Source organism: Pseudoliparis swirei, chromosome 19, assembly GCF_029220125.1.
Source record: "Pseudoliparis swirei isolate HS2019 ecotype Mariana Trench chromosome 19, NWPU_hadal_v1, whole genome shotgun sequence".
Taxonomy (NCBI): domain Eukaryota; kingdom Metazoa; phylum Chordata; class Actinopteri; order Perciformes; family Liparidae; genus Pseudoliparis; species Pseudoliparis swirei.
In genome coordinates this window covers 5,500,304-5,523,151 of record NC_079406.1, presented here as the reverse complement: position 1 = coordinate 5,523,151, position 22,848 = coordinate 5,500,304, and the positions used below count along the sequence as shown (strand labels likewise).

Genomic DNA, 22,848 nt, shown 5'->3' with positions numbered 1-22,848 from the left:
GAAATACCCTAAACTCATCAAGAGAGAGGTATGCAAGTTATTTTGTCATTGCCTTCACTTTTCAGACCCCGGAGGCTGTGGCCATTAGAAAAGGCAAAGGAAGCAATCGCAGGGACAAGAAGGAACTGTAAATGTATGCAGGTGATCCACATCTGCAATCCAAGTGGTGAAAGTATTCATCAAAGTGTCGTGCCTTCAGAAAAACTCAGTCATAAGTCTCTCCAGCCGACCGACAGCTGTGATCAGCTGCAGCACCAGAGACGGACGTCATTTCACGCGGTGCTTCCGAAGAAACGACGTCTCATTTCTCTTCAAACCCATTCCCTCGTTTCCTCCCTCCTTGCATGGTTTCCTTACGTCTCTTCATTCATCCCCGGGCGGAGGGATTAAGACGCAAGTGAGGAAAAGAGGGATGCAATTCAGAGACTTTGGATGCACCCCAAGTCACTCCTCTTTCCAAATATGCAAACTTTAATTCATTGGTTGCAACAAACAAAAAAACATGGCGACGACCGTATTCCAAGATGCCAATGGCGAAATCACTGAACTTGAGGGTTTAAAATGTCAGTCCACGGACCGATGACTAATGTCAGTGACTACGTCCACTAATATACACGACCACCACCACCAGGAAGATAGAGTGAAAACACCTACAAATTCAAGGAATAAGAATGGACCTTGGACATTTTCATTGACACTTGCCAGCTAGGTGCTCAAGTAACTACGACCAGATGTGAATCTGTAGATATAAATCAACCTCATGTCCTTGCTTTGATCAATCAGCCTGAAGTGAAAACAGCTTTAGTACCTTGAGCTCTGCTTTGGGTTCAGCCACTAGATCACATCTCAGAAGGGCATCAATTTCCTGGATAGGTATTTCCATAGCATTGATTCCACATTATTATTGTTCTGCCATCATTATTGAAATAGAGGTCAATTTGGCTGTTGCCTTTAATCCACTCTATTGCTCCTCTCACTGAACTGCTGCTTTGTCCTTCGGTTTTTAGCTGTCTTATCAGACATGAGTTTGAAAGAGTTGTTAACCATTAGATTATTTTCTGCAGTTGTTTGGGGGGGGGGGGGATTTGTTACAATGGTCTCACATTCAAAAGGATAAATGCAATGTTTATGCAACGCAGTATTAGTGTTGATTTGCTCTTGGAAACATCCGTTTTCACCCTGATTAAAGCAAATTGTTGAAATTGCAATCGGTGCCTCAATTAGAGTCAAATTCCAATAACCAATTGGCAGCAAACCAGTCAATAGCAGTTTTTATATTCCCTTCCTAGAGAATACCACCAGCGGTCGGGAAAAAAAGTAATTCAAATCAGGATTTTGTGCGTTTCGAGACCAAGTTACATTGAAATAATCCAAAAGGAGCAATGCACCAGTTTGCCGTTTGGCCGGGGTAAAACACCGCCTGGTGTCCCACAGGGCTGTGTTGTACCCTGTGGGACACCGGCCAATTTGGCTCTTGTGTAATGAGTCAAGACCAACTGCTTATTTGTTTAAATGAGGCTTAATTTAAATACACAACAAGTCTTTCGGAAAAGGGCATTGTTTGTGTTAAGAGAGGGTAAGTCTAGGGAGCAACAGAAGGATAAAGAGAAAGCTGTAATATTAAAGGAGTCAACGTGAGTGTGTTTAATTGATGAAAAGCGAGCAGGATTAAAGGTAGTAATGGATTTGGCTCTTGGAGGTAGGACAGCTGCCGAATAAAACCTGTTACTGTGAAAGCAGTGGAAGACTGATCGTGTTCCTGCAAATGAACAAAGGCTCAATCCCGTGTGCACACAACTAGTTTTACAAATATCTATGACAGTTCTATGACCAAAGCCAACAGTGAATGTATCCTGACAGCTACCGAGTAGTTGTGTGTATCAAAGCCTGATAAACATCAGTGTGGCACGCTGTTGCACCGGGTTCCTCCATTACTACGAACGCTCAGCTATGCGTCCATTCAATTGACAAGCCTTTTGAAATGTTGCCAAAATTATACATGAGATATTTTGTTATGAATAAAAGGTTCAATTCAGTTTATTTGATACGTTCCCAATATCACAAATGTGCCTCAAAGGGCTTTACAATCTGTACACATACGACATCCCTGACCTTTGACCTCACCTTTGCCAGACTGTGTACAAAGTTTATTTTCAATACATGAGTGTAAATATAATTTGAGAGATGTTTGTAAGTTCACGGTACAAAAGGCTAAAAAAGGGATTAAAAGAAGATGTATTTCTGTTGTAGGAGTCCAATTATGGAATAATGTTGAAATGGATGTAAGAATGGTGAACTCCTTTTTGGTTTTCAAGGGAATTATTTATAAAACAATTCTTGAGAGTTATAAATGTAATTAAAAACGTATTAATATGGAAGATGTATGTGGTAGTATATATAAATATATTTTTATTTTTATTTTGTTTATTGTTGTTTTGTTGTTGTTTTATTTTCTTCTTTATTTTATATTAATGTTCTGATTTATTTTGATTTCAATTTAGGATAGGAATTTATAGGCATTTTTTTGCTCCTACCCAGGGCCGGAGTGGGGCCACTTTTCAGCCCGGGAATTTCAGGCTCAAGACCAGCCCACTTTTTTCATGGTATCGTGGAAATTGGATAAATGAAGCAACAGTTCAGCTCTTACTATCCTGTAGTTCTTTTATTAATACCATGGTCCAACAAATAATGTAACGGTTAAATACAACAATAATAATCCACTTAAGATGAGAAGTTAACAAAAAATATGCACAACATTAAAAAGGCAGAAGGGCGTAGCAGGGGTGTCAGACTCAGATGAGGCAGTAGGCCAGATTTGTTGGAGTGAGACCTCATGGGGGCCGTCATGGTCATGGTCATTATCATTTTTCTGCATGAGTATTATATAGTGGTGATTTACTCCTTTACTACACCCACTTCGGAGCAAACAATGCATATTGGTTCATCAAGTACTGTACTGCTCTTTCTTAGAATATATAACTTTAATTCATATAGTTTCCTCTGTTCTCCTCTCTACATGTCCCTGTAGTCATGGCCTCCTCATTGCAAATGTCGGGCTCATCATTTTCAGCAGGAGACTGTCTTATCTGCTGCTCCGAAGCTACAAAGAAAAATTAAGTCATATTACTGCATACTTCAATATCAATATCAAGAGTATATATCAATATTTGCATAATATTTGCAAAGTCTATGGATCACCATATTTTGGGTGATATAAAAAGGCTAATATTTTAATTCAATTTAATATTTTGCTTGGGAATAGGTTGACAACGCTACAATGATATTAATCAAGGCTACAACGTTAGCCGAATAGTTATGTTGCTAATCATTAGGCCCTTGTCTCTCTTTACCAGTTGCCACTTGTGTTTGTCCTCTTGAAAATAAATCGGGAAGCTTGGCACATTTGGCAGCATCCTCCTCCAATGCCTTTCTTTTTTTCAACCTGGCTTTTTCAGCCCCTCCTGCCCTCTTCCTCCCGTCCATCCTCCCTGACGCGTATCGTTGCGGTCGGACCGGCCCAGCTATCCGTAGCTGAGAACTTTTTGGAAAAGACGGCTAAGGACCGAACCAACTCTATTTTGGAGGGGTGAACTTCCTCGCATGGTACACCGGCTGTAGCCTACCATGCGTGGAAGTTCACCTCTCCCAAAATGAGTTGGTTGGTTCCATAATGGACTGAACCAACTCTAATATTTGGGAGGGGTGAACTTCCTCGCATGGTACAACCCATGCAGAGGCTGCGCTGTCAGAATGCGGAACGTGTGTTGCCCACTTTAAGAGAAGATGGACTAACGTGACAAATGTCAACAAATAAAATTCTCGACCGGCCCAGAAGTGAAGCGGCCCACCGGGAACTCTCCCGATTCTCCCGATTACCCACCCCGGGCCTGCTTCTACCAATACCTTTTCAGTCTTTCTCTTTTGTATATTATTTAGGAAATATTGTATTTGATTTGATTTGATTGACAGAATAAAAAAATACAAACAAACAAACAAAAACAAACATCGGATTAATTCAAGAATTAGAAAAAACCCTTTCATGGTGAAAAAAAAAAGGGAAGAAACCTCCAGGAGAGCACAGGATGAAGCATTACATAAACACATTCAATGAATATGACAATGTATGAATAATCAGTAGTAGGCATGGTCCACGATCCAGACCTCCACAGTCCATGAGACAGAAGGAGGTAGAGGTTGGACGGGGCGCATCAAGCAGGCATCAGACACGAGTCAAGTGTTTACTAGATCGGAATTTTCCCGGTAAAAGCGTTTCACCTAATCCCCACCTCCAAAAAAAATTGTGTGATTTTCTTTTTCCACCCATGTCATCTTGCCCAGTTCCTCTTTCTCTGTAGAAAAATGCAGGGTCATGAACTTCACATGCAATAAGGTGACGTGTAAGCTCGAGGCTCGTACTGATCGAGAGAAATAAAGTCCGACCCTCAACAAATGTCTCTCGCGTGCATCAATGCAAGCGTTTTATTTTCCCCAAATAATTTTGACTTGATATTAGGGACGTTCGACTCGGGTCGTCTCGCAAATGTTGTCGCTCATTGCAAAGTGAACCCTGTGTAGCCTGAGGCGCAGTATCTTAAAGCCAAAGCCCTTCTAAAAAAGAAAATACAGCAATCAATCAAACCGGTGAGAGCGGGAGGGGGGGGGGGAAGAGGAACATTATTTTAAAGGAGGGAGAGTGAGCCAGAGAGCAAAATATGAAATCGACAGATATTGTGGGGAGAGAGAGAGAGAGAGGGGTGGCAGACAAGACAACATGGCTCGCTATGACCAATACGTACTGGAGCCGTGACATTCTGCAAAGTGCAACACCCACTCCTCGATAACTTCTCCGCCCAGTGATGCTTTTCTGACATTCACATACTCTCCAGCCTCCCCGTCATCCCTCCTTCCCCGCCTCACTTGTTGGCACCTTTCACCCCTCACACAGCATTCCTTCACATCTTCTGAAAAGACTGTTGCCAAGAAATGGTGCCGTCTAATGAACCAATCAAATATTCCCAAGCGAAAACACTGTGTTCTCCACGTGGCATTGGAACATAGGCCTAGCTTAGAGGAAAACATCCACGCAGGTCCATTGAGGAGGAGGCCAAAGTGCGGCGATACGCTTTAGCGAAAGGAAATAAAGGTCCCATACATGTCGGAATCCAGGACTTTAAGTGTGGGTTGTTGGGAGAAAAAAAGATGCAGGGAGGAACTTTCGATTCAGGACATGATGAACAACCTGAGATATGAGTGGAGGGGCTTTACATCTTCTTCAGTCTTGGTGCAGTGTGATTCAGTGTTTTACATCGCAGAGCAACAGTGCCATCGTGTGTCTAAAAGTAGTTTGGAAAGAAGATTCTTTTTTTTTTTAAAGGTTTTTTCTGTGACAAGGTTGCACACAATTCTAGGGTTTATATATTATGTGTGCAGATTATGTATTCTAGACGATATGGAAACTCTTGTCAAAGAGGTTAGTATTATTGCCAAACGCATCACACATTCAAACATCAACCTCACTGAACCCACCCAGAACAGGGTTATATCATTTCAATTCAGTTTATTATATTATATATATTATATATATATAATAATATATATATATATATTATTATTATATATATATATATATATATTCCAAATATATATATATATATCCCAAATTAGTCATTTGCCTTACAATGGCTTTACAATCTGTACACATACGACATCTACGTCACGTAATGAAAGGGGTATTCAGATCGTGAATCACTGCAACCGAGGAAGGTCCTCGAGCGTTGTTGAGACTTCAAAAGCCTTATCTGGTTTTAACCACGCCAAATCCCATCAGACGTTCAGGCACCAGTGTTGTGGTTTTGTGTCGGTGTGTCAGTGTCGGTGTTTTTTTCTCAGCAAAAAGTTTGCAGAGAAGTCTTGAGTGGATGAAGTGGTTGTGTTGGATTTTCTGAGTAAGTGGTTTGGTGAGTATAAAGCTGCATTTATCACAGTTATCGCCGCAGTAGGGATTATGATTGGCCTAATAATGTTTAGCATCTGTTGCTTTATTCTATGCCTTAGGAAACTGTCATCCCGTTTGTTCTCTGCAGCTACGGAAAGAGGCCCCTCACATACGGATGATGCCGCTGGTATACTTTGAGTGGGATGAGTGAGCTCCATTCCACAGGGAGAAGGGAGAAGTTTGGGTCTTCCTCCAAGTCATGCCGAGACACTCGAGGCAGATAAATGCACTGAAACCTTTGGAGCAGAGGAAATGACACTCAAAGAAGCTTGTTATCCGGCTAAGGGTAAAACTACAACCAGTCACAGATTCCAGATTTGCTTTTGGGCCATTGTGTAAACAGACATTTCCTTGAATCAGATGGCAAACCAGTGATACACCGCACAGATAGCGGAACCTTTGGACGTCATTTTGTCAACACTAATGAAAAGCCTGATTTGCATATCTTATCTGGGTAACTCAGTTAGCCAGGTATGAGGAGCGTGGGCCCCGGTAATCCAGTTTAATTCATGACATTTTATCGAATACTGCTTTTTTTGTTGTTGCTGCAGACGCTTGAATTAAATCACTTTTTGTTGGCAAATTTTATGAGAGAGGCTAACACAGCTGCAGGAGCAAATGTGCCGGCCAGCACTGAAGCCAAGCCAACATATTTATGACCTCAGGGAAGCTGAAGGAGCAGCTTTGGCAGGTCTACGCACCGACGTCGCTCCACTCTCATCTGAACAGCATGACATTATTGCAGAACGTCTGAAAGTGCCGTCCCCATTCAATGACGCCACAGTTGAGCGGTCAGAGGAGAAGCGTCTGTCTGGGTCAAAAGTAATTCCCCTTTTATCAATGCGACACCACACACTGGAGGAAGAAATGAGACTTGTCCAAACTCCAGAGAGCAAAGCAATGGCTGAGAGTCTGAGGGGACCGTTAAGGGAGAAATCAATTAGTGTCATGTCACCGCTAGATTACGTATTCAAACAAATAAGGCTTCTTTAGCCCAAATAAAGCAGCAGATGCAGAGAGGAGGCTCTCTTCTGAATGTGTTGGTATATGCAGTGGTGTAGTGGTCCCTGGAGAAGTGGGTATACTTCTTAATTTTGCAAAGGAGAGTTGTTGACGGGGGGGGGTGCTAGTGAGAGTGTGCTCATCCGTGTGCGTCCGTCTGCGCACATCGCTCTGCCGCGCGAGAATTTCAGTCCAAAGCAGCTCGGGGACCGGATTCGGCCCGCAGGCCGCCTATTGAAGAGCCCTGCCATACAGCAAAGGATAACATCTCACAATTTATTGAGTACAAATTAAGCCTCAATATATTTGACAGTATCACATAAATCAACCTGAAGTGTTCCATCTATTTGTATCTTTTCATTCAGAAAAAAAACAAGACAACTAAACTACATAACGTCCAAGTCAAAAACTGAAAATGATGTTTTCTTCATACCTGTCCACCCACTGGAAGCCGGCCTTCTCCACTCCAGCTGCAGTGTAGCGTTGAGACAGACCCTCATACATGGTATGAAGGGACCGGTCGCACTCTGACTGCAGCATCACCCAGCTCAGGATCATCCAATTCTCATTCATCACGGCGAATGATGACATGGTGCCGGATGAGAGCACCACCTTCCTGGCCACTTTGCGGGTGTGGTCGGACCTCAGCGCCTGTCCGAAGGTCCCCTGCAGCAGCAGAGTGAGGTGCTGCTCCTGCCGCCGATATTCCCGAACCAGACAGTCCACCAGGTAGTGGGATGAAATGGCCACTCCACACCAGCCGTCGGCATCGGCGTAGCCACCAAATGCCTCTGGAGCGTCGGCCTGTCTGAGGAGCCCAGTGATGGCTCTCTGGCCGTAGAGCCCTGCCTCAGCATCCCTGACGTTCTGCACGCTCAGCAGGTAGGCCAGGTGAGCTCTCTCATACTTGAGATGGAGCGTCTCCGTCAGCTGCTTGGCCGTGTCCTCCGGTGACCTACCGCTGCGCCTCATCTCGTCCATGACTGACTTGCAGACGGCCTTTTTGTGCGTCAGAAAGGCCGGCACAATGTCACGGAAGCGCTGCGGCAGCATCTCCAGCCACTGGGGCTTGTCAGCGTGCCAGTACTTTTTACAGCCCCTACACGTGAGTCGTGAGGCTAAAATGTAGTACTGGCTGCTGGTGCCGATGATGACAGAGACGGGAGGAGCTGCACATGGAAGAGATGTAGAACCCAAAACAACATTACAGTACATGTACAATCGAAGGACAGGGAAGAGAGCTCCGTGGTTACAACAATGTCACAGAAATGCACACCTTGATCCAGGACCGTGTGTCTCCGTGTGTCCACAGGGGTCTTATTCTGAGATGGTGAATCTAGAGAGGAGTGAGATCAAATCAGGAAAGGCAAGTGAGACATAAAAAAAAATCAACATTTAAATATCCTTTCTCATTGCAATGAAGAAAAGTAGAACATGTACCCCCAGGACGGAATGGTGCTGTTGGTATCCCCGGCTCTGCAGAAGAGGTGTGGGACGCTGGCTTTGCATGTGCTTTGGAACAAAGTTTGAACAACAGATGTGAAAAACTCATTGTTAACAGCAGATGTTATCAACACATGATTAATATACACTCAATAACACACTGCGAGGCTAGGAGCACTACACACTTGGCCTCAACACGTTGTGTTCCTGATCTTTCCTCCCAAGCTGAGGGGCGATGGCGAGCAGCTGAGGAGGGACCGGCAGCAGAGTCTTCGCTGTGGGATCGAAAGAAAAACAAAGAAACGACACGTAGTGAGAGTGACGTTCAGGATGGTGGAACGTGAGGAGCAAAACTACATAATAACCTTTTACTGAAGCTTTCGCCACAAGGGGCTCATCTGGCTGAGCAGGTCTGGAAACAGTCGCTGCAGCTGGTGACTTGGTCCCGTGGGCTGGAACAACAACTCTTTGTCATTTTCCTTCCACAAAGTGTGTTCATGCTTTTTCTGACTTAAAATACCCTTTACTTTAATTCTAAGTTGCTATTTTGTTTGTCAGGTAACGCAGAGAAACAATAGCAATATATAGCACACAGCCTGTCAATCAAAGATGTGGCATGTATGAACGGTTTTTGTTCACATGCCACATCCTGGAGGGACAGCCTAGACTCTAGAGAAAGCATGCAAAAAAAGGCAAACACTTACCATCATAGGCGACATGTTAAATCCTTCAGTTAGTAGGAGAGTAAGAACACATCAGAACAGGCCAGAACACGGCCAAAATAACAAACTATTTCAAAGAATCGTGATGGCAGGGAGGACTCTGGTGAAAACCGAATCCTCCCTCCACACGGGTGGAGAAAAACCTGTTGGTGAAGACACATCCGGGGCTCTGGAGACTGCTGCTGGGGGCCCTGAAAGCACAGGCGATGACATTAGAGTGTTACCATGTACAGTACGATTTAAAAAAGCTCCGTTTATCAGAGTAGATCCACTTACTTAGTCGAGTGTCGAACTTAGAGGGAGACAGATTCAACATCTCTCTCTCCAGCTCCTCGTCCTCCTCCATCACTGGGAGATGAAACATGAACATGAGGTGTGTGTGTGGTGCATGGTCACTACAGAGCTGAATGTGCATGTGTTAGCGAGCTGACCTAGAGTTCTGGATGTGGCTGCAGGGGGCCGGACTCAGCCCTCTGCTGCTGGACGATGTCCTGCTGCAGGTTGGACATCTTGCTGTTTTTGATGCACTTCACTCCCAAAATGAAGGCCGCATAACCGTCAGCCCTGCTCTTCCAGATGTGCTCCCAGGTGTCCTTGGCCCTGACTCCAAAGCCGACAACAGTGTCCCCTTCTGAAGCCACAGGTGAAGCGGGCTTCCTGGAGGAAAGGTACTCCCTCAGGTCCTCAACTTCCTGGAAGCTCCTGGCATAGTCCAGAAATGACAGCAGGCTGTCCTTGCTGTTTCCTTGGGGGTTCAATTTACCGGCTCTCTCCTCTTCTTCTACCGTTTTCATAAGGTAGATGACGTAGCCAATGTCGTTTTCGAGGAGCCATCTGAAGGATTTCCCCTTGTACTTGCCAAACTGCAGGCCGTACTCCCCCATCACCTCCTGCCGGTCGGACACATCTCCTGGAGCTGAGCAGGAGACTTGTCCTGAAGCGAGGGATCAGTTTTAATTCTCATGGCCTCATCGGAGGGATCCTGCCGCAGATGACCCGATGGGCCCTTTCTGAAGGACACCGCCTTCCTGCCTGGGAAGAAGTTGGTGGTCTTCTTCATCATCTCCTGTGCACAGCAAAACACAACGCAGCGCATAGACAGAGTCCCTCACGTTAACAGTGATGAGCATTTGTAATAACTAGGTAACAGCTTCATTTATTACACAGATACAGGCAGACGGACAAAAAAAACTACGTGTTTTCCACCTTATTATTCTTTTTCTGCTTGTCATGGAACTTGAACCCACCTTAAACGTGGGGAACTGTAGTAATTACCCATTCAAACTAATATTATTCATAAAGACAAGCCAATGAGTTCCTGTTGATGTTGACCACGTTACACACACAACAATATACATTAAATACGTCCCATTCAATACTAACCGTACGGTGCTAACAACACACAGTGCTACAATGCTAACCAACACAAGTGAAGTAAACTATAGAAGCAGTTGACCAACATATACAACTGAGAACCGTTCATTAAGTAACTTCATTGACAAAATGCGGCGTACTTACGTGTAACTGTTGGTCCGAAAAAGAACTGCGAAAAGATGCTGCGCGAGCCTCAGGTGCGTGTGCTGCTGCAGGTCGTCTCTCAGTCAAAGGGGAACATACGGGTCTCTTTGCCTCGTGTCCAGGGGGGAAACAGCGCCCCCAAAATCCCACGTGTGGCCAAAGATATATCGCATCGGTAGTGATAAGCACTACCATAGAGAATGAATGGGAAAAGTTAAGGAAAGTTAAGGACTACTATACACGGCTCTGGCCGCCCGCCAGCGAACGCGAAGAAGAGACGATTTGAGTGACTGTTACCGTGGCAACGCTGACAGCGTGCACTGACAACCTGCACTGACAGCGCGTGCACTGACGGCGCGTGCACTGACAACCTGCTCTGACAGCGCGTGCACTGACAGCGTGCACGTTTTTTTTGGTGCGCCTTGATCTCTTGATGATCTGTGACGTCGCGTTTGAGGTCACGGAGCGCAGAGCCAGAGTATGGGTATAGAGCCACGAGTCCGTTGCGTTTCCTGGAGAGGACAAAGCCCCCCGCGGTCCAACGGTACTCGGGTAAGAAGGAGAAGGAGAAGCTGAAGGAGGACGAGAAGAAGATGAAGGAGGAGAAGAAGGTTAAAACTCGTAAACTATCACCACCTCATCACCACATTTGCTTTAGGTTAAAATGCGAACTTTATGGTTTAGATTACGGACAGATGCGCATTTTATAAAAAAGTGTAAAGTTGATTGGACCCGTATGAGGCTCTGTTAAGGTGGTGATGAGGTGGTGATAGTTTACGAGTTGTAAATGTAGTTATTAGGTGATCTAAAGACTTTAAATGTAGTTGTTAGGTGATCTTAATGTTTTAAATGTAGTTATTAGGTGATCTAAATGCTTTAAATGTAGTTATTAGGTGATCTTAATGTTTTAAATGTAGTTATTAGGTGATCTTAATGTTTTAAATGTCGTTGTTAGGTGATCTAAATGCTTTAAATGTAGTTATTAGGTGACCTAAATGCTTTAAATGTAGTTATTAGGTGATCTAAATACTTTAAATGTAGTTGTTAGGTGATCTTAATGCTTTAAATGTAGTTATTAGGTGACCTAAATGCTTTAAATGTCGTTGTTAGGTGATCTTAATGTTTTTAATGTAGTTATTAGGTGACCTAAATGCTTTAAATGTAGTTATTAGGTGATCTAAATGCTTTCAATGTAGTTATTAGGTGACCTAAATGCTTTAAATGTAGTTATTAGATCACCTGAATGCTTTAAATTGTGTTGTTAGGTGATCTAAATGCTTTCAATGTCGTTATTAGGTGATCTAAATGTTTTAAATGTAGTTATTAGGTGACCTAAATGCTTTAAATGTAGTTATTAGGTGACCTAAATGCTTTAAATGTAGTTATTAGGTGATCTAAATGCTTTAAATGCCGTTATTAGGTGACCTAAATGCTTTAAATGTAGTTATTAGGTAATCTAAATGCTTTAAATGTAGTTATTAGGTGACCTAAATGCTTTAAATGTAGTTATTAGGTGATCTAAATGTTTTAAATGGAGTTATTAGGTGACCTAAATGCTTTAAATGTAGTTGTTAGGTGATCTAAATGTAGTTATTAGGTGACCTAAATGCTTTAAATGTAGTTATTAGGTGATCTAAATGCTTTAAATGTAGTTATTAGGTGATCTTAATGCTTTAAATGTAGTTATTAGGTGATCTAAATACTTTAAATGTAGTTGTTAGGTGATCTTAATGTTTTAAATGTAGTTATTACTTGTCGGTGCTGGTTACCTTCTGCCCCCAATGGATGGGCTTAGATCACCCAGTTGTTGGATTACCTCCCCTCCCCCCTTCCTACTCGTTGCAAGTCATGTCTAAAATGTATGTGCTTATGTGCTAAGGTGTTTTTCCTGCTCACACTGTACCCCTCTCGGGGCATAGTCGGGGGGTTGGTGTTTTTTCTCGCCTTCTTCCCTCATGTTATGCTGTAATCTTTCATCCACCCTTTCTTGTAATTTCGATGCTTTTGTACCTGTACTCTGGCAAACGACAAATAAATATATCAATCAATCAATCAATCAATTAGGTGATCTTAATGTTTTAAATGTCGTTGTTAGGTGATCTAAATGCTTTAAATGTAGTTATTAGGTGACCTAAATGCTTTAAATGTAGTTATTAGGTGATCTAAATACTTTAAATGTAGTTGTTAGGTGATCTTAATGCTTTAAATGTAGTTATTAGGTGACCTAAATGCTTTAAATGTCGTTGTTAGGTGATCTTAATGTTTTAAATGTAGTTATTAGGTGACCTAAATGATTTAAATGTAGTTATTAGGTGATCTAAATGCTTTCAATGTAGTTATTAGGTGACCTAAATGCTTTAAATGTAGTTATTAGATCACCTGAATGCTTTAAATTGTGTTGTTAGGTGATCTAAATGCTTTCAATGTCGTTATTAGGTGATCTAAATGTTTTAAATGTAGTTATTAGGTGACCTAAATGCTTTAAATGTAGTTGTTAGGTGATCTAAATGCTTTAAATGTAGTTATTAGGTGATCTAAATGCTTTAAATGAAGTTATTAGATGACCTAAATGCTTTAAATGTAGTTATTAGGTGACCTAAATGCTTTAAATGTAGTTATTAGGTGATCTAAATGCTTTAAATGTCGTTATTAGGTGACCTAAATGCTTTAAATGTAGTTATTAGGTAATCTAAATGCTTTAAATGTAGTTATTAGGTGACCTAAATGCTTTAAATGTAGTTATTAGGTGATCTAAATGTTTTAAATGGAGTTATTAGGTGACCTAAATGCTTTAAATGTAGTTGTTAGGTGATCTAAATGTAGTTATTAGGTGACCTAAATGCTTTAAATGTAGTTATTAGGTGATCTAAATGCTTTAAATGTAGTTATTAGGTGATCTTAATGCTTTAAATGTAGTTATTAGGTGATCTAAATACTTTAAATGTAGTTGTTAGGTGATCTTAATGTTTTAAATGTAGTTATTAGGTGATCTAAATGCTTTAAATGTAGTTATTAGGTGACCTAAATGCTTTAAATGTAGTTATTAGGTCACCTGAATGCTTTACATTTTGTTGTTAGGTGATCTAAATGCTTTCAATGTCGTTATTAGGTGATCTAAATGTTTTAAATGTAGTTATTAGGTGACCTAAATGCTTTAAATGTAGTTGTTAGGTGATCTAAATGCTTTAAATGTAGTTATTAGGTGATCTAAATGCTTTAAATGAAGTTATTAGGTGACCTAAATGCTTTAAATGTAGTTATTAGGTGATCTAAATGCTTTAAATGTCGTTATTAGGTGACCTAAATGCTTTAAATGTAGTTATTAGGTAATCTAAATGCTTTAAATGTAGTTATTAGGTGACCTAAATGCTTTAAATGTAGTTATTAGGTGATCTAAATGTTTTAAATGGAGTTATTAGGTGACCTAAATGCTTTAAATGTAGTTGTTAGGTGATCTAAATGTAGTTATTAGGTGACCTAAATGCTTTAAATGTAGTTATTAGGTGATCTAAATGCTTTAAATGTAGTTATTAGGTGATCTTAATGCTTTAAATGTAGTTATTAGGTGATCTAAATACTTTAAATGTAGTTGTTAGGTGATCTTAATGTTTTAAATGTAGTTATTAGGTGATCTAAATGCTTTAAATGTAGTTATTAGGTGACCTAAATGCTTTAAATGTAGTTATTAGGTCACCTGAATGCTTTACATTTTGTTGTTAGGTGATCTAAATGCTTTCAATGTAGTTATTATGTGATCTAAATGCTTTAAATGTAGTTATTAGGTGACCTAAATGCTTTAAATGTAGTTATTAGGTGATCTAAATGCTTTAAATGTAGTTATTAGGTGACGTAAATGCTTTAAATGTAGTTATTAGGTCACCTGAATGCTTTAAATTTTGTTGTTAGGTGATCTAAATGCTTTAAATGTAGTTATTAGGTGACCTAAATGCTTTAAATGTAGTTGTTAGGTGATCTAAATGTAGTTATTAGGTGACCTAAATGCTTTAAATGTAGTTGTTAGGTGATCTAAATGTAGTTATTAGGTGACCTAAATGCTTTAAATGTAGTTATTAGGTGATCTAAATACTTTAAATGTAGTTATTAGGTGATCTAAATGCTTTAAATGTAGTTATTAGGTGACCTAAATGCTTTCAATGTAGTTATTAGATGATCTAAATGCTTTAAATGTCGTTATTAGGTTATCTTAATGTTTTAAATGCAGTTATTAGGTGATCTAAATGCTTTAAATGTAGTTATTAGGTGATATTAATGTTTTAAATGTAGTTATTAGGTGATCTTAATGTTTTAAATGTAGTTGTTAGGTGATCTAAATGCTTTCCCGATTGACTGAGAAAATATTCCACTTCAGGCGAAAGCTTCTTTTTTTTAAACGTTCAGGTAAACATTTAGGTAAACGTTCAGGTAAACATTCAGGTAAACATTCAGGTAAACATTCAGGTAAACATTCAGGTAAACATTTAGGTAAACATCTAGGTAAACATTCAGGTAAACAATCAGGTAAACATTCAGGTAAAATCAGGTAAACATTCAGGTAAACGTTCAGGTAAACATTCAGGTAAACATTCAGGTAAACATTCAGGTAAACATTCAGGTAAACATTTAGGTAAACGTTCAGGTAAACATCTAGGTAAACATTCAGGTAAACAATCAGGTAAACATTCAGGTAAACGTTCAGGTAAACATTCAGGTAAACATTCAGGTAAACATTCAGGTAAACATTCAGGTAAACATTCAGGTAAACGTTCAGGTAAACATTCAGGTAAACAAGCAGGTAAACAGGTAAACATTCAGGTAAACATTTAGCTAAACCAGGTAAACATCAGGTAAACATTCAGGTAAACATTCAGGTAAACGTTCAGGTAAAGATTCAGGTAAACATTTAGGTAAACATTCAGGTAAACATTCAGGTAAAATCAGGTAAACATTCAGGTAAACAATCAGGTAAACATTAGGTAAACATTCAGGTAAACATTCAGGTAAACAATCAGGTAAACGCAGGTAAAGGTAAACAATCAGGTAAACAAGGTAAACAATCAGGTAAACATTTAGGTAAACGTTCAGGTAAACATTCAGGTAAACAATCAGGTAAACATTCAGGTAAACAATCAGGTAAACATTCAGGTAAACGTTCAGTTAAACATTCAGGTAAACATTCAAGTAAACATTCAGGTAAACAATCAGGTAAATAAACATTCAGGTAAACATCAGGTAAACTTAGGGGTACACGTTCAGGTAAACATTCAGGTAAACAATCAGGTAAACATTCAGGTAAACATTTAGGTAAACATTCAGGTAAACAATCAGGTAAACTTTCAGGTAAACATTTAGGTAAACGTTCAGGTAAACAATCAGGTAAACATTCAGGTAAACATCAGGTAAATTCAGGTAAACATTCAGGTAAACATTCAGGTAAACAATTCAGGTAAACAGGTAAACATTCAGGTAAACAATCAGGTAAACATTCAGGTAAACATCAGGTAAAGGTAATCAGGTAAACAATCAGGTAAACATTCAGGTAGTAAACAATCAGGTAAACATTCAGGTAAACATTCAGGTAAACATTCAGGTAAACAATCAGGTAAACATTCAGGTAAACATTCAGGTAAACAATCAGGTAAACAGGTAGGTAAACATTCAGGTAAACATTCAGGTAAACATTCAGGTAAACATTCAGGTAAACAATCAGGTAAACATTCAGGTAAACAATCAGGTAAACATCAGGTAAACAATCAGGTAAACAATCAGGTAAACATTCAGGTAAACATTCAGGTAAACATTCAGGTAAACAATCAGGTAAACATTCAGGTAAAATTCAGGTAAACATTCAGGTAAACATTCAGGTAACAATCAGGTAAACATTCAGGTAAACGCAGGTAAACATTCAGGTAAAGGTAAACATTCAGGTAAACGTTCAGGTAAACTTAGGTAAACATTCAGGTAAACATTCAGGTAAACAATCAGGTAAACAATCAGGTAAACAATCAGGTAAACATTCAGGTAAACGTTCAGGTAAACATTCAGGTAAACAATCGGGTAAACATTCAGGTAAACAATCAGGTAAACATTCAGGTAAACATTCAGGTAAACAATCAGGTAAACATTCAGGTAAAATCAGGTAAACAATCAGGTAAACATAGGTAAACATTCAGGTAAACATTCAGGTAAACAATCAGGTAAACATTCAGGTAAACAATCAGGTAAACATTCAGGTAAACCAGGTAAAATCAGGTAAACAATCAGGTAAACATTCAGGTAAACATTCAGGTAAACAATCAGGTAAACATTCAGGTAAACATTCAGGTAAATCAGGTAAACAATCAGGTAAACATTCAGGTAAACAATCAGGTAAACAATCAGGTAAACATTCAGGTAAACAATCAGGTAAACATCAGGTAAACATTCAGGTAAACATCAGGTAAACAAGGTAAACAATCAGGTAAACAATCAGGTAAACTTCAGGTAAACATTCAGGTAAACAGGTAAACATTCAGGTAAACATTCAGGTAAACATTCAGGTAAACAATCAGGTAAACATTCAGGTAAACATTCAGGTAAACATTCAGGTAAACAATCAGGTAAACATTCAGGTAAACAATCAGGTAAACATTCAGGTAAACATCAGGTAAACATTCAGGTAAAACTTCAGGTAAACATTGGTAAACATTCAGGTAAACAATCAGGTAAACGTTCAGGTAAACAATCAGGTAAACAATCAGGTAAATTCAGGTAAACATTCAGGTAAACATCAGGTAAACAATCAGGTAAACATCAGGTAAAATCAGGTAAACAATCAGGTAAAGGTAAACATTCAGGTAAACATTCAGGTAAACTCAGGTAAACATTCAGGTAAACGGTAAACATCAGGTAAACATTCAGGTAAACAATCAGGTAAACATTCAGGTAAACAATCAGGTAAACGTTGAGGTAAACATCAGGTAAACAATCAGGTAAACAATCAGGTAAACATTCAGGTAAATCAGGTAAACTCAGGTAAAGGTAAACATTCAGGTAAACAATCAGGTAAACATTCAGGTAAACATTCAGGTAAACAATCAGGTAAACGTTAGGTAAACATTCAGGTAAACAATCAGGTAAACAGAGGTAAACAATCAGGTAAACATTCAGGTAAACAATCAGGTAAATCAGGTAAACAATCAGGTAAACATTTAGGTAAAATCAGGTAAACATTCAGGTAAACAATCAGGTAAACGTCAGGTAAACAATCAGGTAAACAGCAGGTAAACATTCAGGTAAACATCAGGTAAACAATCAGGTAAACATTCAGGTAAACAATCAGGTAAACATTCAGGTAAACATTCAGGTAAACATTCAGGTAAACAATCAGGTAAACATTCAGGTAAACAATCAGGTAAATTCAGGTAAACAATCAGGTAAACAATCAGGTAAACAATCAGGTAAACATTCAGGTAAACAATCAGGTAACAGGTAAACATCAGGTAAACATTCAGGTAAACAATCAGGTAAACATCAGGTAAACATTCAGGTAAACAATCAGGTAAACAATCAGGTAAACATTTAGGTAAACTCAGGTAAACATTCAGGTAAACAATCAGGTAAAGGTAAACATTCAGGTAAACAATCAGGTAAACAAGGTCAGGTAAACATTCAGGTAAAAGGTAAACAATCAGGTAAACAATCAGGTAAACGTTCAGGTAAACAATCAGGTAAACATTCAGGTAAACAATCAGGTAAACATTGGTAAACGTCAGGTAAACAATCAGGTAAACAATCAGGTAAAACATTCAGGTAAACGTATCAGGTAAACATTCAGGTAAACATTCAGGTAAACAATCAGGTAAACATAGGTTCAGGTAAACATTCAGGTAAACAATCAGGTAAACATTCAGGTAAACAATCAGGTAAACTCAGGTAAACATAGGTAAACATTCAGGTAAACATTCAGGTAAACAATCAGGTAACGTTGAGGTAAACATTCAGGTAAACAATCAGGTAAACATTCAGGTAAACAATCAGGTAAACAATCAGGTAAACATCAGGTAAACATTCAGGTAAACAATCAGGTAAACATTCAGGTAAACAATCAGGTAAACGTTTAGGTAAACATTCAGGTAAACAATCAGGTAAACGTTTAGGTAAACATTCAGGTAAACAATCAGGTAAACAATCAGGTAAACAATCAGGTAAACAATCAGGTAAACATCAGGTAAACATTCAGGTAAACAATCAGGTAAACATTCAGGTAAACAATCAGGTAAACAATCAGGTAAACGTCAGGTAAACAATCAGGTAAACATTCAGGTAAACATCAGGTAAACAATCAGGTAAACAATCAGGTAAACATTTAGGTAAACATTCAGGTAAACAATCAGGTAAACAATCAGGTAAACATTTAGGTAAACAATCAGGTAAAGTAAACATTCAGGTAAACAATCAGGTAAACATTCAGGTAAACAATCAGGTAAATGTTGAGGTAAACAATCAGGTAAACAATCAGGTAAACATTTAGGTAAACGTTCAGGTAAAGATTCAGGTAAACATTAGGTAAACATTCAGGTAAACAATCAGGTAAACAATCAGGTAAATGTTGAGGTAAACAATCAGGTAAACATTCAGGTAAACAATCAGGTAAACATTTAGGTAAACGTTCAGGTAAAGATTCAGGTAAACATTTAGGTAAACATTCAGGTAAACATTCAGGTAAACAATCAGGTAAACGTTGAGGTAAACAATCAGGTAAACAATCAGGTAAACGTTGAGGTAAACAATCAGGTAAACATTCAGGTAAACAATCAGGTAAACAATCAGGTAAACATTTAGGTAAACAATCAGGTAAACAATCAGGTAAACATAGGTAGGTAAACAATCAGGTAAACAATCAGGTAAACATTCAGGTAAACAAGCAGGTAAACAATCAGGTAAACATTTAGGTAAACGTTCAGGTAAACATTCAGGTAAACAATCAGGTAAACATTCAGGTAAACAATCAGGTAAACGTTGAGGTAAACAATCAGGTAAACAATCAGGTAAACAATCAGGTAAACATTTAGGTAAACGTTCAGGTAAAGATTCAGGTAAACATTTAGGTAAACATTCAGGTAAACATTCAGGTAAACAATCAGGTAAACGTTGAGGTAAACAATCAGGTAAACAATCAGGTAAACGTTGAGGTAAACAATCAGGTAAACATTCAGGTAAACGTTCAGGTAAACAATCAGGTAAACATTCAGGTAAACGTTCAGGTAAACATTCAGGTAAACAATCAGGTAAACATTTAGGTAAACATTCAGGTAAACATTCAGGTAAACAATCAGGTAAACATTTAGGCAAACGTTCAGGTAAACGTTGAGGTAAACAATCAGGTAAACATTTAGGTAAACGTTCAGGTAAACAATCAGGTAAACATTCAGGTAAACATTCAGGTAAACAATCAGGTAAACGTTGAGGTAAACAATCAGGTAAACATTCAGGTAAACAATCAGGTAAACGTTTAGGTAAACATTCAGGTAAACATTCAGGTAAACAATCAGGTAAACGTTGAGGTAAACAATCAGGTAAACAATCAGGTAAACGTTGAGGTAAACAATCAGGTAAACAATCAGGTAAACATTTAGGTAAACGTTCAGGTAAAGATTCAGGTAAACATTTAGGTAAACATTCAGGTAAACAATCAGGTAAACAATCAGGTAAACAATCAGGTAAACATTCAGGTAAACAATCAGGTAAACATTAGGTAAATTCAGTTAAACATTCAGGTAAACATTTAGGTAAACATTCAGGTAAACAATCAGGTAAACAATCAGGTAAACATTCAGGTAAACATTCAGGTAAACAATCAGGTAAACATTTAGGTAAACATTCAGGTAAACAATCAGGTAAACATTCAGGTAAACGTTCAGGTAAACATTCAGGTAAACAATCAGGTAAACAATCAGGTAAACAATCAGGTAAACATTCAGGTAAACATTCAGGTAAACATTCAGGTAAACATTCAGGTAAACATTCAGGTAAACAATCAGGTAAAATCAGGTAAACAATCAGGTAAACATTCAGGTAAACTCAGGTAAACATTCAGGTAAACAATCAGGTAAACATTCAGGTAAACAATCAGGTAAAGGTAAACATTCAGGTAAACATTCAGAACAATCAGGTAAACGTTCAGGTAAACAATCAGGTAAACGCTGAATCAGGTAAACATTCAGGTAAACAATCAGGTAAACGTTGAGGTAAACAATCAGGTAAACAATCAGGTAAACATTTAGGTAAACATTCAGGTAAACAATCAGGTAAACAATCAGGTAAACAATCAGGTAAACATTTAGGTAAACATTCAGGTAAACATTCAGGTAAACAATCAGGTAAACGTTGAGGTAAACATTCAGGTAAACAGGTAAACAATCAGGTAAACATCAGGTAAACGTTCAGGTAAACAATCAGGTAAAGATTCAGGTAAACATTGAGGTAAACGTTCAGGTAAACAATCAGGTAAACAATCAGGTAAACATTCAGGTAAACATTCAGGTAAACGTTCAGGTAAACATTCAGGTAAACAATCAGGTAAACATTGAGGTAAACGTTCAGGTAAAATCAGGTAAATCAGGTAAACAATCAGGTAAACATTCAGGTAAACATTCAGGTAAACAATCAGGTAAACATTTAGGTAAACGTTCAGGTAAACAATCAGGTAAACGTTGAGGTAAACAATCAGGTAAACAATCAGGTAGGTAAACGTTGAGGTAAACAATCAGGTAAACGTTGAGGTAAACAATCAGGTAAACAATCAGGTAAACAATCAGGTAAACAATCAGGTAAACATTTAGGTAAACATGCAAGTAAACGTTCAGGTAAACATTCAGGTAAACAATCAGGTAAACATTCAGGTAAACAATCAGGTAAACAATCAGGTAAACATTCAGGTAAACAATTCAGGTAAACATTCAGGTAAACATTCAGGTAAACGTTTATTCAGGTAAACATGCAGGTAAACATTCAGGTAAACAATCAGGTAAATGTTGAGGTAATCAATCAGGTAAACATTCAGGTAAACGTTCAGGTAAACAATCAGGTAAACATTCAGGTAAACAATCAGGTAAACATTTAGGTAAACGTTCAGGTAAACATTCAGGTAAACAATCAGGTAAACATTCAGGTAAACAATCAGGTAAACATTCAGGTAAACAATCAGGTAAACATTTAGGTAAACATTCAGGTAAACATTCAGGTAAACAATCAGGTAAACATTCAGGTAAACAATCAGGTAAACATTTAGGTAAACGTTCAGGTAAACATCCAGGTAAACAATCAGGTAAACGTTCAGGTAAACATTCAGGTAAACAATCAGGTAAACATTCAGGTAAACATTCAGGTAAACAATCAGGTAAACGTTTAGGTAAACATTCAGGTAAACAATCAGGTAAACGTTCAGGTAAACATTCAGGTAAACAATCAGGTAAACATTTAGGTAAACATTCAGGTAAACAATCAGGTAAACAATCAGGTAAACAATCAGGTAAACATTCAGGTAAACAATCAGGTAAACATTCAGGTAAACAATCAGGTAAACAATCAGGTAAACATTTAGGTAAACATTCAAGTAAACATTCAGGTAAACATTCAGGTAAACGTTCAGGTAAACATTCAGGTAAACAATCAGGTAAACATCAGGTAAACATTCAGGTAAACAATCAGGTAAACATTCAGGTAAACAATCAGGTAAACATTTAGGTAAACAATCAGGTAAACAATCAGGTAAACATTTAGGTAAACATTCAGGTAAACAATCAGGTAAACAATCAGGTAAACAATCAGGTAAATGTTCAGGTAAACATTCAGGTAAACAATCAGGTAAACATTCAGGTAAACATTCAGGTAAACAATCAGGTAAACGTTTAGGTAAACATTCAGGTAAACAATCAGGTAAACGTTGAGGTAAACAATCAGGTAAACAATCAGGTAAACATTCAGGTAAACATTCAGGTAAACATTCAGGTAAACATTCAGGTAAACATTCAGGTAAACATTCAGGTAAACATTCAGGTAAACAAGCAGGTAAACAATCAGGTAAACGTTCAGGTAAACATTCAGGTAAACAATCAGGTAAACATTCAGGTAAACAATCAGGTAAACGTTTAGGTAAACATTCAGGTAAACATTCAGGTAAACAATCAG

General features: G+C 38.6%; 1 protein-coding gene across 1 annotated transcript; it reads right to left on the bottom strand.

Moving 5' to 3' along the window:
• Nucleotides 1-7,252: 7,252 nt before the first annotated feature.
• Nucleotides 7,253-9,160, bottom strand: LOC130209468 (uncharacterized). The gene is made up of 6 exons (XM_056439150.1): nt 9,145-9,160; nt 8,806-8,892; nt 8,626-8,715; nt 8,438-8,509; nt 8,274-8,333; nt 7,253-8,166 (listed from the first exon to the last, which is right to left on the bottom strand). The coding sequence occupies exon 6, from the start codon at nt 8,048-8,050 to the stop codon at nt 7,400-7,402; it is 651 nt and encodes a 216-aa protein (XP_056295125.1). The 5' UTR covers nt 8,051-8,166; nt 8,274-8,333; nt 8,438-8,509; nt 8,626-8,715; nt 8,806-8,892; nt 9,145-9,160; the 3' UTR covers nt 7,253-7,399.
• Between the last annotated feature and the right edge of the window lie 13,688 nt (nt 9,161-22,848).

Coding starts and splice junctions, on each gene's coding strand:
- LOC130209468 (XM_056439150.1), bottom strand. CDS start 8,050: ATGCTGCCGCAGCGCTTCCGTGACATTGTGCCGGCCTTTCTGACGCAC.